This window comes from Aplidium turbinatum, chromosome 15, assembly GCF_918807975.1.
Source record: "Aplidium turbinatum chromosome 15, kaAplTurb1.1, whole genome shotgun sequence".
NCBI classification, from domain to species: domain Eukaryota; kingdom Metazoa; phylum Chordata; class Ascidiacea; order Aplousobranchia; family Polyclinidae; genus Aplidium; species Aplidium turbinatum.
The window spans coordinates 20260972-20280343 of NC_137486.1; the positions used below are offsets into that span (position 1 = coordinate 20260972).

The window sequence follows — 19372 nt, forward strand, 5'->3', positions numbered from 1 at the left end:
TTTGCATGAAATCGGATTAGCACGGTAATTAAATAGCGGCAAGTTAAATCAAAATTGTCGTTTTTGGGTACCTTTGCAAAAATTGAAATATCAAGTTTAACATATAAAATTTTAAAATAATGACTTTTCAAACTTATATACAAATGATTTGCTTTCACACCAGTGCAACTTCTGTTCAAATAGCATCAGCGGATAACACGTAACAGCTGATTGAATTTGATCCAAAAACGGCCCCCCCTTGAGCAGTTAACTTCCAAAAAAACGTTGAAAAGCAAAGGGTTAAGGTAAACAATAGAAGCCGTGCTTTCAGTAAAGTGTGGTTGAATAGACTGCTAAAAGCAAACGTAAAGGTTTTACTGGTTTCCTAAAAAATGAAACGATACAGCAAAAAAACACAAAAAAACACACTGCCTGTTGCAGAAACACTCGACTTAAAATTTTGTCTTGTGAAACACTTAGAATGTTTGAAGGCTCTGTAACAAAATTAGTTTGTTGCAGGGACAGATCTAAAATTACTTTTCCTATGTTTTAAGGGGGGGGGGGGGGGGGGATTGCCAAAGTCGCCCATGTAGGCTACTGGTTATTCGTTTAAGAACCATACTTTCATGCATTTTTTGGATTATATTTGAAGTCAATGTGACTTTTTTTCCAATATGCGATACACCGAATGCAAAAATTCGGATGAAATAATATTTTTAAAAGTTACCATCAAACATTTAAAAAAATACGGAATGGAAAAATTGGTACGGTATTTCATTGACCAAACAAAACTTGACAGAACAAATTTAACTTTTCTTGTGTTTTGGCACCAATGTATTCATCTTTTTTTTTATATTCTATATATTCGTATTTTCTATTGTTCTGAAGTATTTTGTTCTGACGCAAATACTTTTGTCAGGGTTTAATTCCTTGTCATAAAGCTTTTTTAAGCTAAAACTAACCAAAACGTTTGTACAGCAACGTACACAAAGATTATTAGGCCTAATAGGTAGATTTTTAGACAAAGTCTGTTCAAACATATCACCATTCAAAACTGCAGGAAATATTCAGAATGCGACCACCAATGTAAACCGCAAGTCGAGACGAAATATTAAAAAGTGTAACAGAAAAAACTATAAAACATTCAGCTGATGTGAGATAACCTAACAAATAAATCATCAAAGCATGAAAAATATGATTAAATTTATAACCAGGTAGGCCTACAATATATACCCAAAACATTTTTGTATAATATTAATGTGTGATTTCAAATAACGCTGTATATCTATCGCAGATATGCGTTGCTGCTCAGCGCTTATCAAAGCAGACAGTGTTGCCATAGAGACTGCAGCAGAGTAAATAATTATCCCGAATCTATTCTTTTTGTTGAGTGCCAAGCAGAAACAAGAATCAGTACCACTTTTAAAAAGTTTTTGGTACGACCCGATATAGGGCATCAAACATGTCTACCAAATTAGAAGCGGATTCACTAACTACAAAGCGATCCAGCCACAGTGGCTTACTAATAAAGCCTACAGTAGACTAAAATTCAAATCCGTCTATTTTCTAATATTTTTTCATAGTGTTTTGTGAAAGTGTGTTTTCGAAGTGTTTGAGGAGTTGGATTTATCGTACACAACCATATGAAAGTCGCTCCCGCTGCTCGGGCTGATGATCCCGCGTCGTCCGAGTAATCTTATCACCGCGTCCCTCACTTCGCTGCCGAGAACGCAGTAGACAAGGAAGAGAAAGAATCCTTGAAGTCCATTGAATATTACGTTCAGATACATAAAAGCCACTGACAACTCATTGTGTGCAACTCCTGAAAAAAAGTTAAACAAATTTTTAATAACTCATGGTTAGATGTCATGGTATTCAACTGAAGGCTTAGTTGTGACAGTCTCACAGATATAAAGTGGTTTTCAAACGTTGTGCTCAAAATCTTGCTCCTGCACACGCAATAAAGTTTCATCCGATCATACAGATCCGAGTCAAACAGGTTTTGCTGAGCGAGTAGATTCATATGAAAACAATTACCGAAAACAATAAATTTGTAATCAATCAAACTCTTAGTGTAAGCCCATTAACTTAGCAGGACTGTACTCAAAGTAGGCTGATTTATATCTGACTCCCTCTTCTAGTTACTGAGTACTGAGTAGCCTAAGGACAAAAAAGAACAAAACATTCTTTGAGAATGTTAAATAAGTTGTTGGAATGGTCAAAGATAAAATAAGTTTTGTTTCGATGCAATCACGTTTGGATGACATTTTCGTTAAATCTCCATAAAACATTAAGATTAATAAATATGTTGATGGAAAATGTGTGTCAGATCAGACTTTAATGATGATGTTTTTACATTTATCCTTCATGAAAGAATAACGTTAATTTATTTAAAATAGTCTGTTAGAGTTAATTTGCAGTCTCACCTGATAAAAAGCTGAAAAGAAAAGTAACACCAAGCACTGGGAATAGAAGCAAAATGCCTTTCAATGCAACTTTCAGGTGATGTGGATTCATCCCTTTATCTGCTGCTTTTCTTTGAGTTGTCGGTTTAAATGCTTCTGATTGTGCACTCATGCGGTACACAAAGTACATTATTCGAACCGTAATTATCAAGTTGAGACAGAAAATAATTCCAATCGGGATCATCACGGCGCCCAAGAGAGCTCCACTTGTGGAACTCAACCAACACTTCTCGTATCCAAAGCGTCCAACAACAGCCATGTACGTTTCTGTTGCAAATCCAGCAATGGACGATATGAACACAACAAACAAGGGGAATCCCCAGCCAAACGCAACACGAGCCTTTGTCCATTTCGAAGCGTTTCGTCCGGAAAACGTAAGAGCATAATTTGTTGTCTTAGCAACAAGAGTTACTCCTTCCATAAGCATCCAAGAAGCTAAACAAACAAATGAGCTATATTGATGTCGAAAACTTACATTAAGGTTTGCACGCATCAACACTACTTCTTTTAAGCAGCCGATTTAACTAATTGTTAGATTAATTAATCGATGATTAGTTTGCACCAAGCCCATCTGTGAGATTCAACAAAGTGAGCAATTTATCTGCACTCACTTGCAGAAAGAAAACTAATCGATTCTAATCTGCTGATTATGGATGCATCTAAGAAAATCTTCCACAAATTAAGCTGCTATTTTATTGACCGCTTCAGTTGATCGGTGGATGATTTGCTGTTGGTTCATCCGCGAAATTTCATTCCATTCTTAACTTTAGTGGCATTGGTTTAATTTGCACATAAAAAAGATATCCTTTTTCGAAGAACACATCCCTTCATTCTGATTGGATAAATTCCATCAGATAGTTGACAACAACTTATAATTTACAAATTCGCTTCTCATGTGAACATAAAGCTTTGGTAAAGAGTTTGCTTTGTTGAACCATAGAGAAATAAAACAGAGTAACCTTAGCGGGTTTAACATACTGTTTTACACACAAAAAATATAACATAATTAAAATAAACTCAAACGTTTTCGACACGTACGTGTGGAAATTCTTGATAAGGACACACGTACGTGTCGAAAACGTTTGAGTTCATATTAATTATGTTATATTTTTGTGTGTAAAAAAGTATGTTAAACCCGCTAAGTTAAGTCTACTCTGTTTTATTTCTCATTTGAATATTTTTAATGTCAACGAACTTAGTGCTTATCTGGACAGGCCTACCACAATATTTAGCGAAGCATTTACCAAAGTGAGAAATATTTTCAGACTTACCTGCTGCAAGAAAACAAAAATGGATGAAAATTGCTATTGCTTCACACATTCTGGAATTCTTCAAAGCAAGATCATGGAAGAGATTGAAAAAGTGCAGAAGTAAAACAGCAAAAGCAAGATTTATTTGAACTACAGTGCGATCGGATTTTATCATTCTTTTAACTTTCAATAAGATTGTTATAGTAGTTGCGAGAAAAACTATGGAAAGTGATTCCAACACGTAAGAGAGGATCTGAAACACAATTGAACAGAAATTATTATTTTTTAATCAGTTTATGTCAGTAGGTAGTGGTATCCCTAAAAAACAGTAGGCTACCGGTGTGCATTTCTTATCTACAACCAGAGATAGACGAAATTACAAGATTTGGTGATCTTAAAAAACTGCAGTTCTGTATCAATGAGGTTGCAAAACGAAAAAAAAAATACTTGTAAGCAATTAGAGCCATAGCCTATCTGTCTACAACTTAACCCTATTCGGACTAAGCTATTTTTGTGAGGTAATGGCCTGACGTGTGGACTTATTCCATCCACACTTTCATTGCTAATAACTTTTGATATAAAAACGTTACGAGGTTGCTTTTTTCGCAAAGTTAAAGCAAAATTATTGACAAACTGGTTAAAATTTTAAGTGAACACACATACTCTACCAGTTATTTGCTATTGCTTTTTTGCTAAAAGTAGTCATTTTTTTTAAATTTTTCTGATGTCTCCGTCATAATCTCCTGAAATCGTTAATATCTTCGTAAATGGCACACGGTCCAGTCATGCATGTAATCCGAAATGGTCAGTTGTCATGTAGGTCACGCAGTAAATCTTGGAAGGCACAAAACAATACAAATGTTTGCTAACTTGCTTGTACAAGATGATAAAGTTTTTTAGATGACCTGGCAATTTTAGGAGTAGGGTGTCAAAAACTGCTGATAACTAAAAAACTATACCACATAAAAATGTCATTTTATTACTAAAACAAAGATGAATAATTTTTAGGAAAAGTCATAAAACTTCAGCTAATTTGAGCCAGTAACTTTTATGTAATCGATGAAAGTTTTAGGTATGGACTGAACCCGTCCACCCGTTAGTCCGAATAGGGTTAATATATTTTCATGTTAAGTGAGAAAGATGTCTCTCTTTTGAAGATTACAACTTTTAATTGAACAAACCTTTCACGTAGCCGAGAAATTTAATTTATAAATAAATATTTGAATTCTTAGAGAACTTGAAATATAATTTTCAATTTTTATTTAGGATGCTACTTTTAATGAATTTACAGTAAAATAAAAATATATTTTTATATTTTCTGATGATTATTGTATCGACTGAAATTCATAAGCTTTTGCATTAGGTTACCCACCTTCACTCCTTTTGGTATGATGTAGCTCTCCACTGATAACAGAACAGCAAAAATTGTTGTATGATTGCAATAACAAGTAACTAAAGTATCATCATCTTCACGCAACTCGCAACCTTCATCTGAAAAACTGTCCGAAGTGCTATTGTAATAACAACAAGTATAATGTATTGTTCTGATGACACTTCTTTCTAGCAAGGACTGATTCAAATAAAAATTCTTCAATTGATTTGAGACGTAGATACTACTGTTCTTAACGTTAAAAGAATGAGAAACATTGGCTTGAACTTTTCCTCTTGATGTGATATCGAACGCACTCACTGACAGAAGTGGTAGACCTGGCAACAGATTTATGTTTTTGTCTCCAAACATTCCTCCGCCCGACTCTTGATTGTTTGAAATGGATTGGGGCAAACTGATTTGTGACGTCACAACCACAGCTTGCTTGGGATTGTTTTCGATCTTGATTTTATTCAACGAAGACATCGAGAATTTCACATGTTGACTTTCAGAAACATCTCCCACAAGAACAACTATTTCCACCCCATCACTTTGTACTCTTGTACTATTATTGGCTGAAGCTGCTAAACCGTCGAAAAGTGATTCGACTTTTTCAAGGCCGTTGGTGTTGTTGGAAGTACTTGTTAGAAGTTCTGAAAGTTCCTCTGAAAAATAAAAGTCACATTTATTATTAAATAAGTTTTTGAGGATTTTTTTTAGCAACGACACCTTTGACATGTTTTGGTTGCTCGGAAATAATTAGAAGTTCGTCGTCGTGTGAGCCTCTGGGGCCGAGGTTTTATCCTTTTACCGCCCCAGATTCACGATGTTCTCGGACTACACTGGAAGGCTTCTAGAGAGCAGCCAGTCTTTGGTTTCATCACCCATGACATGCAGACCTTCTACTCCGTTAGGTGGCTTGAAGATAGTACAGTCATTGATTAGCCTATGTGGTCTGCGGTCTGTCCCTCGGCACCACATTTGCAGAAGGAGCAAGAGGCCATTCTCTATTGATGCATGGTTGAGAGAAAAGCCCGACGCCTGTACGAAGACGATTGAGACGCACTCATGCCTGTCTTTGTAGTGTCAGGCTGATGGGGCGTGTGTCGGCGTCGGAGATGAACGAATGGAGTCTGGTCGTACTTGACTTCCATTCAGAATTCCATTTATGGTCCGCCCAATTAGCCGCAGAAATATCTTATCCATCAGCTTCGTTGATCAGAAGTTGAGCGACTGGCACGAATGGGTGTCTCAATTTCAGTCGACGGGGATGCTCGTTTGGAGGAGCAGAGATCTTGTGGTGGAGAAATGGTTGGACTCCAATGTCCGTCGACAAAAAGACAGAGTTGCTTATTTCCTACAAAGCTCAGCAGGCTGGATGCCAGCAACAATAAAGAGATTATCCAATGGTGTGGGACGCAGGCATCCGGTCACTATGCGCAGGGCGCTGTTTATGGCAGTGTCGATGTTGTGGCAGTGAGCACTGCGGCACCAACCAGGTGCACAGTATTCTGCTGAAGAGTAGACAAAGGTTAAGGCTGCTATATGCAAAGTGTCAGCCCTAGCCCCAAGCTGGAACCTGCCAGGCGCTTGCGTAGCGCAGCGTACGATATTAGTTTCTTGCGCATTGACACCACATGGTGGCGGTATGTGAGCGATCTGTTTAGTGTCACGTCCAAGATATTTTGATTCGGGGCAGAAAAACAGAGGTTTTCCATTATTCTGTACACGTAGCTCACGATCAGCTTCTCGATTGTGTAGATGGAAAGCTGATGCCACCGTTTTAGTTTCGCTGAGTTTCAGTCGCCAATTCTGGAAATAAGCTGAGATGGTTGTCATGTCCTGGCTGAAGGTGTCTTCTAAGCTTTCCCACGACTTCGTGGAGTGGAGAACTGCCTAGTCGTCCGCATATGTGTAATTTGCGAAGACCGTGGTTGGAAGGTTCTGTCGGTCTGGAAGCAAGCGAAGTAGTTTGCAAGTAAGGCTGCGATGCCATACGGTGTCATAGGCAGCTGTAGGATCTAAAAAGACAGTGCAGGCATTTTTTTGCCTCAAAGCAATCCTCGATGTCTTCGATCAACAGTGTGACCTAATCTACGGTGGATTATCCGCGCCGGAACCCAGCATGCTTTTTTGGAAGGAGCTGATGATTGGGTTGACGCGGCGTAGATCAGCCTTTCGAGGATTTTGAAAGGAACACAGAGAAGGGATATCGAATGATAACTCTTTGGGTCATCTGGTGGCTTGTGAGGCTTAGGGATCACAACTAATAAAGCTCTTCTCCAGATTTTTGGGGTTGTAAGGTGGTGCAAGCAAGAAGAAAGGAATCTACGTAACCAAAACTTGAGGGCAAGGCCAGCATGGAGCACCACCTCAGGGCAGACCTTATCCGGCCGTGGAGACTTGTGTGGTTTCACTAGGTGGAGGGCCGTGGCGAATTCCTCTGGAGTGAAATCTTCAGAGACTGTTTCTTTTTGTCGTATTTCCACCCGCCACAGGGCAGATAATTCCTTGGCGACAAGGCGGGATGCCTTGGGGTAATTAGAATACTTCATATGGAATTATATACTTCATATGGAGGTGAAGTTGGACCTACAGCAAAGAAATTCACAAAAAAATAATGCTTTTCAACTCTGGTGCTACAGAAGATTATTAAAAATATCATATAAAAAACACTTTAGAAACGAAGCAATTCGGAAAAGAATTGGGGTGCAAGATAGATGGGCAAACGACTTGGCAAAACAAAAGATGAAATTCGCGGGACATATTTTGAGAGGATCGGCAGGACAGCTACATCAATTGGTTATTGAAGGTATGGTGGAAGGAAAGAAGTGCAGGGGAAGAAGGAGACGAACATGGGGAGATGACGTAATACAGTAGGCTGATTTGTCAAGCATAGGAAAAACAAAAAGAGTAGTGGAAGAACGTGATTTGTGGAAGAAAATAACAGCCAACCTTCGGAACGGAGACGGCACGTGATGATGATGATACTTTATGAAATAATTTTACAAAGTTTTAAAATCCCTGAACTCAGTCCTCCTATAAAGGAAACGGCAAGGTCTACTCTTCCCACCTATGGATTCTAGATTACTTGTTTGAGATTGCAGATGCTATGTATTAAATATCCTGCAATAAAAACGTTGGCTTTTTTCATCCATTATATTTTCTTATCAAACTATTGGCTCTCAGAAATTAAGGTAATTCCTTTACTGACCCAGTTGAATACGGATTGAAATCTACCCGACTATACTTTTTCATTCAATCTTTTTTGTCGTGGTATTCCACATAAAATTGATGAGACTATAGTTGTGAAACATCAGTGGTGTTTCTGCCACAACCAATACCCTGGCACAGCAGTTGGTGAAAGCAGAGAAGCAACTACCGAAAATTGCAAAATGACGAAAAATGATACAATGAATGATTGAGATATTTTTTATGCAGAAGCTCACGTGACCAGAGTGGTACAGAAGCCGCTAACCCACCGTAGTCCATTTAGTTTACAGAATCAAGTGAGATGAATTGATATAGCAAACGCAAACCATGAGCTAAATTTCTGGAATTGGTATTTTATAAAGTTTTTCATTACTATAGCTTTAGGTGAACATTCGATGACTAACAAGTAGCAAAAATGTGTCCTAAATAGATTTTGTATCCAGGGGTTGTCAGAAGTCGTTGGTCTGCTAGCCTACGAGGTGCCACGAAATATGTTTTTCTTTTGCAGGATGCCGTAAGCCTAAAAAGCTTGGAAACCACTGCCCTAGAATATAATAATGCAACAAAGCAAACTGCAAGTTATCAAATTAAATAAGCTCAATAACGCGAGTTGCGAAAAGTTAATTACTCTGTACTGTACTTAACGGGTTAAACTCTTGCTTGAAATCTTGTCGGTTTACTCATATTGAGCAAGAAAGTATAGCAACAAGAAACTTGTTTGTGAAAACAACAACAAACAATTGAATTGTCATTGCTTAAACAAATCAAAACCGGTCCTCACTTGCTATTGATAAAGCAGAATCCTCCTCATTTGAAGATCTAGACCGATTTGTTGTATACACTGGTGTTGTGGTTTCCACTGGTGTTGTAGTTTCCACTGGGGTTGTGGTTTCCACTGGTGTTGTAGTTTCCACTGGGGTTGTGGTTTCCACTGGTGTTGTAGTTTTCAGTAGTGTTGCGGTTTCCACTGGTGATGTTGTGGTTTCCATCGGTGTTATGGTAACCTGCGTCGCTGCTAGACAAACAATAAAAAGTATGACGCGTTTAGCTATTTGCTTAACATTACAAGTTATAATCTGCTATTTAAAAAAATAATAGTAGGAAAACCTTACGAATGTATTACATACGAAAGTAATTATACTGCGCTCCAAAACAAAAGATATCGCTTCAAAAATCATGAAAATATGAACCCACAAAGTGTCGTTCAAATGATGAGAGTTTTTGTTATACAATTTCTCACTTTGTGATTGAATTAACACATTGCTATCGCCACAAGTGATGTTTTCTACTTGTTGGGCATCCTCTTCGTACTTCATTTTGAATTGTTCTTTGTCCAAGCAACCTGGCATTGAAAAAGATGAACTTATTTTAACTAAACTAAACATGTTTTAGTATTTAAGTTTATAAGTATTCTAATAATCCTATTAACTAAGCATTAATAAAACGCATAAAAAAACGTTAAACTGGTCAATTGACATACAGGTAAGAACAATTGTGTATCACACCGAAGGAAAAGTAAAATTGGACTTGCACACAAATTAAGTTTATAATACAGTTTTGTTAAAGGGGTGATTTTCTTGAATCATAGACAAATAAAACCTAACCACCACACTACATTTAACATGATATAACTACGGAAAAATAAACTAGAAATTACGAACGTTTTCGGCCATACATGTTAGCGCTTATCATTAACAAAATGACTGATGCTATACATAAATTGAAAATGCATAACTGATCTAGATAGAAATGCACAAAAATGAAACGGCAAAGCAGAAGAAAGGCAAAATCACATGACGGACGCTTAATTACGCAAGGAAAGAAATACATCACGTCACGCATAGTTAAGTAAAGGGGTTTAGCAGATAGGAGGTGTGTGCAACAAACAACTGCCTATTGAGGCGAGGATTGCAGGATTTTATGAGCAAAGCCTCAGGGATTTTAGTATCAAATTTGGTGAAACATCTACGCACAACTCTAAAAAACTCCAGGGATATTTTGTTGTTTGAACAAGTTTGGCAATCGAGATGATCTTTAATGGTGCTTTTTCTGTTGAGAGCAGTTTAAATTCAAATGTTTCCTCACTTTCGTGGCCAAAGAGCTTTCTTCCGGACTATATGTTTGGGCATGAGGTCATCAGCCACTCGACAGTCTCGTCATCCAGGGCTTTCAGTCCAAGCGTTCCATGTGGTGGTTGATGGATTGGGCAGTCATGGACGACGTGGTCTACTGTCTGGTCTGTGGCACCACACTCGCATCCCGGTGAGGGAGCCAGGCCAGACTAAGTTAATGTATGTACAGTTCGCGTCGTGTGAACAAATAAACCTGTACCCGGCCCTACCATCTCATGGGGCTCTCAGATAATATACTTTTATGCTTCAGTAGCAACATGTTTAACATACTGCTTTAAAGTTTCATTCTGATAGGAGTGTGGTTTGGTCAGCGTGTTTTTTCGTAAATTGTATGTTTCAGAGTTACTTGAATGTAATAGACCCAACCTACTGATTTGAATGGAGTGGTCATATGTTGGCAATGTTCACAAGTACAAACAGTACAGTGTAAGTAGTTAGTTTTAGCATGCATGTTCTGTGCTCTCAGTATTCTGAAGCATTTTTTACGATCAGTGGTGTTTAGGGTGTGGTTGTTAGTCAATGTTTTTTCAGTCAATGGTCTTTCGGCTCTTCAGTTATTATTTGTGGTTCGGTAGACTACTATGCTAATTGTTAGATTTAGCACTTAGTCGCTTTTTGTGTAGCAAATTAACATAAAGATACCAAAAACAAATACATTTAGCAAAATATCAAATCTTGCAAAACAATTGCTTTTTTTAGGTTGATTGCTTTTGTCGTACAAAAAAATAAGATTTAGTACATTTGTGTCTAATTGGTTGGACATGCATTTTGTGCCAAGCTATTTCTTTTACTTCAAACTTTGAAATAGCATTTTAGATGCAGTTTGCGGTTGGCAGCGTAACAACAAAAGTTAATCTTTTGTAATTCACATGCACCGAAAAAAAAAGGCGCTTAAACTACTGCTGACCGATAGACTCCGTCACAATTCATCATAAAGATGTTTTTCCGAACTAAAGACTCAGCAAACGAATTTTCTGTATTGGTTCAGACGTCTGCAGACGTAGCCTACCAATGATAAAAAGTGATTTGCTGATTGGGAACAAAGTGACTACTGTTTCCAAAATGTGCAAAGATTCTGGTAAAAATTAATCAATTTTTGGTCTCAGCTTTCTTGTACATTTGCTCTGAAAAGTGCTGTTAGTCAATCGACTCAGGTTGCAAGTAACTTACTGACAATACTGGGTAGGCTCACACTGAAGTTGTTTTGTGTAAAGTCTTGTTTGTGAAAAAGTCAAAGTGAAAGCACAAAAATGAACTATACACTACACTGCAGTCTTTGAAAACTATTATATTCTTGAACAAACCAATATTCTTGAACAATCCATCTGATGGAATATAATTATAATGGATGTTATCGCGTAAGATCAAATAGCTGTGAAAATTGCTTTCAGAAATTGTTTGTTGTGATTTTCATTTTTAATTATGCAAACCAAGGAAAATTTTAATATACATACTTGTATGTCAAACGATGGTAATCGTTTTTCCATGTTTTTAATTAGTCTTTTAAGACAAGGAAAACGGCTATAAATTCAATTCAACTAATGTCCCTTTCTACGGTTTTGAAGACCAACATTTCAATAAAAAGTTAAAATGTATTGAGTTGGGCCAGGTAGTGTTTCTTCTGAGACATATCAAAACACTTTTGAATCCTCGTAGAGAAAATAAAAGTTTTGTAATCGCTCAAACAACTACAAAATTACCATTTACGCAAAAGCTTCAATTCTAATGTCCGCCCCGTTAGCTCAGTGGTTACGTGCCCGGCTCCAGTTCAAGCGGCGCTGGTTCGACTCTCGGGGTCTGCGCTTGAGCAACGCATTTCATGATTGCTCTCCATTCAGCGGCACCTAATGAATGGAATAATTCCCCGGAAACAACACTTCAACAATCGGAAACTTCACTCTGCTAATCTCGGTAACCGGCCCTGCGTCAAAAGCCTCAACAAGTATGCGAAACTACCAGGAACGACCTATCAAGACTTGTCAGTCCGAGGATGAAGGTTCAAGCCAACCAACCAACCTAATACAATATGTGCAATGGTTTTCAAAGCACAATAATTTAGCTGGGCGTGTTTTTTCCACAAAAGCAGAGCAGTTTAGATAGCCGATATCAAGTTCTTTTCAGTATCCTTTAATCCCTCGTTTTTCTAAAACATTTGAATAACATCCATAAATATTTATGTGAATATAAGTGAATCGGTACATGCAGAAGTTTATTGACTGGTCAAGAACTCGCTCGTTGTTGCTTTTCGACAAGAAATCAACAAAATCTAACCTCATTAGTCAGTTTGTTTTATGAGAAAAACTGACAGGACAAACGGTTAAAAAAAGTAAGTCAATGTAATGAGCATGCCAAGTTTTCATGCTAGGTTCTACTGTATGATGTAAGTTCTAGGTTGAATGACCCCAATTTTCATGACCATTTCCAGAATTTTTTGATTAAAAATCTTTAATGCTTTTGGTTTTTATTCCGAGCAAAGGACGTGTAGCTATGACATAATAGACCTCTGCTTGCTGCTATAACTCAGTCCAGCCTACATTTGTGTTGTTTTCCAAACTGGTCAAAAAGTCTATGGAAGTGAACAATCTTTCCATATCGATGCAGTGAAAATACACACTATGTTATTATCATAGATTTTCTTGCCTGTAGAGGCTCAAAATTACTTTGGCCTTGGGCCCATAAAGGGCTTAACACAGCACTGCATTTATCCAAAGTTACACCAAGATGTAGTTTATACTTTTCTTCTTTTTAATACTTCGGCGACTAATTGATAAACTATTTTTTTTTGGTGCACTTTGTTTATTGCAAAGATCATATTGCCTAGGAGGTTTTAATATAATTTAATGACAACTTATTGGATTTCATCCAGATGTCAATCTTTTTTAATTCTCTTGACAGATGACAATCATTTAATCTGACATATGAAAGTTTGAATCATCAGCGAAGTGTGTAGTTGAAAAAGAGGATGCATTTGGAAGATTAACAGGCCCACCAATTTTTAAAACCGATGTTAAGTGGGCTCTGCTTCAAATAAAAACAAGAAAAGCAGCTGGGTCACATGAAATCTGTGTGGAAATGCTAAAAGACGTGAAAGAAGGAATAGGCATCATCTCTAATGGACTCTCAACTCTATTATATACTGTAGCCTAGTCCACAATAGTAGCCTACCCTTTTTGTGAGGTTTAAGGTGCCAAGAAATATTTCTTGAAAAAATGAATTAATCGCCATATTAAAGCATAACAGTCACTTATGGCCCAAGGGATGCCACCTTCCACGTGGAAAATTAACTGTAAAAAGTGAATCCTTTAAAGTTCCTACTATTTTCCATCGAAATTGAGGCATTCGCATTAAAATTATAATCTGTAATTTTAATTTTATGATGCTTCATCACTTAATTAGTACAAACTTCTTGGCACCCTCGTAAATAGCCTACGCTGGATCGCCTAATATCTAACAAAAACTTACCACAATTGTAGTTGTGGCTGCTTCCGCGTTGGGTGCAATTAATGTACCGACATTCTGAAAAATGAAAAGGTTGAGATTAACTTTACAACACATACCTTCCACAAAGCATTCACGAAAGAAATTCTTGTATAGAACAGGTCTCCAAAGCTATGCTGGAATACAATCATCAACATGTGATGTTGCTCGGCGATTTTAGCGTAATTGTTCATCCGTTGGGCACCGCCAAACCACAACTTCTCACTAATATCCAAGAGAAAAAGCACTTAGAACACTCGTTAGAGGTGTTCCCACCTTGGCTTCACCAATAGTATATTTACGAAACATTCCACTGTATAGCCTATCTGACTTAACACTGAAAGTTATCAAAATAATTTTTAATTAATGAGGCTATTTGAGTGTACAGTGTTTTCTTCGGAATATTACATTAATTTGTTAGTTTTTTTGTGGAACAGAGAAGCTATTTAATCCCTTAATCCACCTCAAAAACTATGCATGCCAAAGGTAACTGGTCGGGTGAAAAAACTGTGGTTGAGCGAGCAAAGCGGGCAAGAAAATTTTGCAAAAATAGAAGAAAAATTGCATGATAAATGTTAACGGTGCATATGAAATTACAAGCCAAAAAATGCTGCACGAACTAAATATGCGTGGGCCCCTTGACGGAGATAGGTCCCCATCCGGGGCTTAGGAAGCAGTAAGCAAGGTCTTGCATGATTTAAGTTATTGATTATTGAACTTTTGCTCTTTCGCAACCACCAAGATCACGACGTTTAATATAAATAACCAGACATTTTTCACAAAAACCTGTTGTATTTATGCCGTAATAACATCTCATGTGATTGACGTAGACGCACAATCTTGACATCAAATGAAAGCATACATCTTCAGCTACCCGAAGATGCAAAGTTTTGCAATAAAATTTAAAACATTCAATGTACAACTAGCAACTTTCCAAACGGTATTTTTTCTAATTTCTAAAAAAATTGAAAATTGGCAGAAAAGTATACTTCATTATAATCTTTACTACCCAAGCATGATACAAAAATATGAAAATATATGTAGTTTAATCGAATGCCAAAACAATTCTGCACATGAGAAAAATTTTACTTCGTTTCTGCGCGCAATGCTTTAGAAGATACAGCAGAATGAATAAGGACAGGTAAAGACTATGGATGGATCTGCCATCATTTACATTTTTTTTTGCTTGAAACACCTTTTAACCTTGGACGTATGGATATTGAATACACCCTTGGTCATCATAGCTAAAATCTCAAGACGTGTGTATACGTCCGTGGTCGCGAAAGAGGTAGTTAAAAAACATTAAACATACCAAAATGAGTGTCCTCTAAACAGTCCTGCCCCTCCTACGGCCGGGAGGCACGGGGGGGGGGGGCAGTTAACACGGCCCTGCCTATACTTATGCTTCGTGACTAATTCCTGACAACAAGCAAAAAGTTGTGTAAACTCTGATGACTGTGTCTCCGTCAGTGGTGCAAATCCTCTAAAATACTCATTAATGTCAGGAAGTGAGGTATTCTAACAACACACGTTGCGGCTGGTGTGGTTTTCTGTACATGTAGTTCATTGGTCTACACTACACTCTACACAGTAAATTTTGAATTGAAATATTGTAACTTACCTATTCCAAAAAATGTACAACATTCAGCTGAAGAACATTCAGCATCATCTCCTAAAGAAAATACTAAAGTGAAAAAAGCAGCATAAGTTTGAAACTAGTGCTGCAATATAAGCCATTGTAGGCCTATATTGTAAATAATAGCATTTCAGCCAGCAGATTGATTCTTTTGTGTGTTTATTCAACGTTTGCGAACGTTAGTCCAAAGCATGGCTTAAGAGATGCCACCTTCCACCTGGAAAGTTAACTGTAAAAAGTGAGTCCTTTAAAGTCCCTATTCTATTTTACATCGAAGCCGAGGCATTCGCATCAAAATTTTAATCTGTGATTTTAATTTTATGATGCTTCACCACTTAGTACAAACCTCTTGGCACTTCGGTAAATAGCCTATGCTGGATCGCCTAATATCTAACAAAAACTTACTACAATTGTAGTTGTTGCTGTTTCCGTGTTGGGTGCTATTAATGTATACACATCCTGAAAAAATAAAAGGGAAAGGAAGACGTTAATTTTACGATTGCTAAAAATAAAACTCGTATCGTTTACTATTGGGGTCCGTTGAACGTCATCGCACATAGGCTACTATTATTCAGGGGCGTATCCTCAATGGAAGCAAGGGAAGCATTGCTTCCCCTGCCAAAATTGAAAAAAGAGAAGATGATATTTTTAAGTAAAACGATTTCGTAATTTCTTTACCTGAATACGAATTAGAACAGTTTCTCACTCACGCCCCCGTATGACTTCAGCTCGGTTTTAATTTTAAAAAAGTTGGAAGCTTACGGATGCAAAGATTGTATCGCTTCCCTTGCTCTCGTTTTTGCGATAAGGAGAAACAAGCAAAAGAGAAAGGAAAAAAAGCAGCGCAAAGTTTGCGAGATTTATGTTTCTTTTAACAAATCGATGGAAGCAATATTTAAATTGCTTCCAGAGTTGCCAGATTGGACGAATTCCTCGAATTAGGCTTTTTTTTAAATTAATTCTTCAAAATGCATAATCAATATTTCTCAAATATCGTAACCTTACCAGATAAAACCATATTCACCATTGTTCAATACATGTTCTATACTTGTTTATACTCGTAATGTGACCGATTAAAACTCATCCGCTACAGTAGGCTATTTTTATATTTGCTATTTTTTAGGATACTTTCAGAATTATTTTTGCTACAGTTTATTAAAATCCGCTACAAGTCATAAAATATATGTAGCCTACATTTTATAATTTTTAATAGAAACAGGTAAATAGGCCTATATCCATTTGGCCTTTTTGTCTAATATTTTCCTTGTTTTGGCCTTTTTTGTATTATTTTGGCTTTAAGGCCTTTTCATAGTCTGGCAATTCTGATCTGTTGGATATTGTGTCATTGAGCTAGGACGCTAGGTAATGAGAAAATCTAAGGCGCTGTTATGGTTATAATATCGGCCTAGTAAGCAAAAGTTTGAGCCAAATGTTGGCTTTACACTGTTATCTTGGCTGGGTAGACTTTGGCATAAGACATGATATGTGAGGTCTAGGCTAGAATTAACTTGACTGAAATGAATTCTGGCTTAAGCTACTTCAGCAGTAGGTAGCTGTAGCTGAGTTTTTGGTGTTCTCTAATTTTAGCAGCATATTTTGCCCGTTTGTGTGTAAGAGCTACCTTTAATAAGTTAATAGCTGTTTATCTGCTAATAATTAAATTTCATACAAATATTAATTACCCTAAAAGTGTTTCTAGAAAGCATTATAATCCATTATTTGAGTGTAATTTTGCAAAAAATTTCCTGGGGGAGCATGCCCCCGGACCCCCTAGGATACACGTGCCTTCGGCACGCTCTAACCCCCCACGAGTTATATTGCTTCCCTTGCTCAACCAACCAGGATACGCCACTGCTATTATTCTATATAGGACTAGTGACGAAAAATCCTGGTTGTGAGGTTCCTCACGTGTAGGTTAATAGCATTGTACTGTAGACTAGATTCATGCGTTTCTGCGTACTCAGCTTCATTGTCTTGAGCCGTGGCCTAGTAGTTAATATGATTATAATTTCATGATGCTTCACCACTTGGTATAAACCTCTAGGCACTTCGGTAAATAGTCTATGCTGGATCGCCTAATATCTAACAAAAACTTACTACAATTGTAGTTGTGGCTGTTATCGTGCTGGGTGCAATGAATGTGCAAACTTTCTGAAAGAAAAGGTAGAGGTGAACTTTACGATTACTAAAGATAAAACTTGCATTGTTACTTTTGGGGTCCATTGGACATCATTGCACTTAGGCTACTTATATTCCTTATTTAACTCGTAAGGAAAAATCTTGGTTGTGAGGTGCCACGTGTGGGGGTTATTAGCATTGTGGATTGATACGTCTATGCGCAATCGGAAAAATTCAAGTTTTATACTGAGAGCAAAAAATAATCGGGTCTCGTGGTACGTGACCTGTGAATCTTTCTGTTGGAGCGGCCTGCAACCACTTTGCTCTGGGTCAACAACAGGATACAAAAGAAATAAGCGATACCTGTTGAGTTTTCTGTGTACAATTTTGAATGAACAAACTTGTGGTGATAAACAGGGGCGTAGTCAGGTGGGGGGGGGGGGGGGGCAAAGGAAGAAAGAAGAAATAAAAGTGAGAAAGAAGCAATGAAAGTTAAACTAATTCCAGTCCAGTTGGCACACTTCAAAGGGTGTTCTCCGTTCAGAGACACTTTGTGGGCTAGATAAAACAATTTATTGGAAGTCAAAGTCAATCAGAACTACAATCAGAAGCCAGTGAGGTTTCAACCATGGCTTCAACAATCAACATTGCCACTACACAATGGCTTGCAGTCATCCTCTAAAGTCTAAATTTATGTAAAACTGTCAGGATTAAGCTTTTAAAGAGACTTTTGTTCGTGGATAACAATCTCACCCTTATTATTATACCAAAAATCGGAAGATCTTCTAATTTATGTCCATGACAGTTTTATTTAATTTTGAGTTCTATTAAAGTCAATCACAATGATGGTTTGAATGAAGTGACGTCATCATCATCAGCTTATGGAAGGAAGTTGTGAGGTCACGTGACTTGTAGAATCTGATTCAATTTTCCCTTTTTCTTGAGTGGGCGATATTTTGGCTTCCTGTGGCCAACATAACCGACTAGTGCACTGAGTTATTAACTAACTGCATAGGCTACTCCATTTGCACACTAGACTACTATAAGTGAAGTTGCATTTGACTTTGTGACCTCCACAAATTATTGAAACTTAAAAACTGAAACCAGTTCCTTAACTGTTTAAGAAGCGGAAGCACGTTCTTCCGTACTTTCTGCTACATAATTATAAAACAAAGTTATCAAATTACGATCAAGTCTTTTTACCTGAAGAGCACATCATGGGATTGATTTGTAAAGAAAGAAGTAAAACCCCCAAACATATGATGCAGCAGTGACAACGAAAGAACCTCATCCTGAAATTATCTTAATTCTGTTAAACAAATTCACAGCAGCTGGGTTGGGTTGTTAGGAAACGTATGAAAGATTACACGTGTCATAAGGGCCGCTAAATGTTAACTGGTGACTTGGTTCAGTTAACAACGCGTAGGCTACTAACAGTTAGTGCTAACAATGCGTACGGTGTAAAACATATCATAATTCATAACTGAAGAAAAGTGAAAGCCTGGGACGTTATGACCAGGGAAATCAACAGAAAGCGCAACTTGCGCCATCTTGGTTCTCAGAGTAGGGTGTGTTATGCAAAAGTGTTACCAAATTTTCTAAACATTTTCAAACAAAGTTATTTTTAATGAAGTGGGTTAGCTCAGTTGGTTAGCGCGTGACTTCTGGAACGAAGAAGCTTCAAAATCAAGCTGCGCTGGTTCGACTCTCGGGGTGTGCACTTGAGCAACGCA

The 19372-nt window shown here is 37.5% G+C and overlaps 1 protein-coding gene across 1 annotated transcript; it reads right to left on the reverse strand.

Annotated features, from left to right (window-relative positions):
- Nucleotides 1-510: 510 nt before the first annotated feature.
- On the reverse strand, nt 511-18930 carry LOC145784049 (uncharacterized). The gene is made up of 11 exons (XM_082595805.1): nt 18843-18930; nt 17619-17672; nt 15927-15980; nt 15507-15557; nt 13871-13924; nt 9517-9618; nt 9058-9291; nt 5067-5728; nt 3716-3947; nt 2406-2879; nt 511-1801 (listed from the first exon to the last, which is right to left on the reverse strand). Exons 1-11 carry the CDS (start codon nt 18928-18930, stop codon nt 1557-1559), a joined length of 2250 nt encoding a protein of 749 aa, XP_082451931.1. The 3' UTR covers nt 511-1556.
- Between the last annotated feature and the right edge of the window lie 442 nt (nt 18931-19372).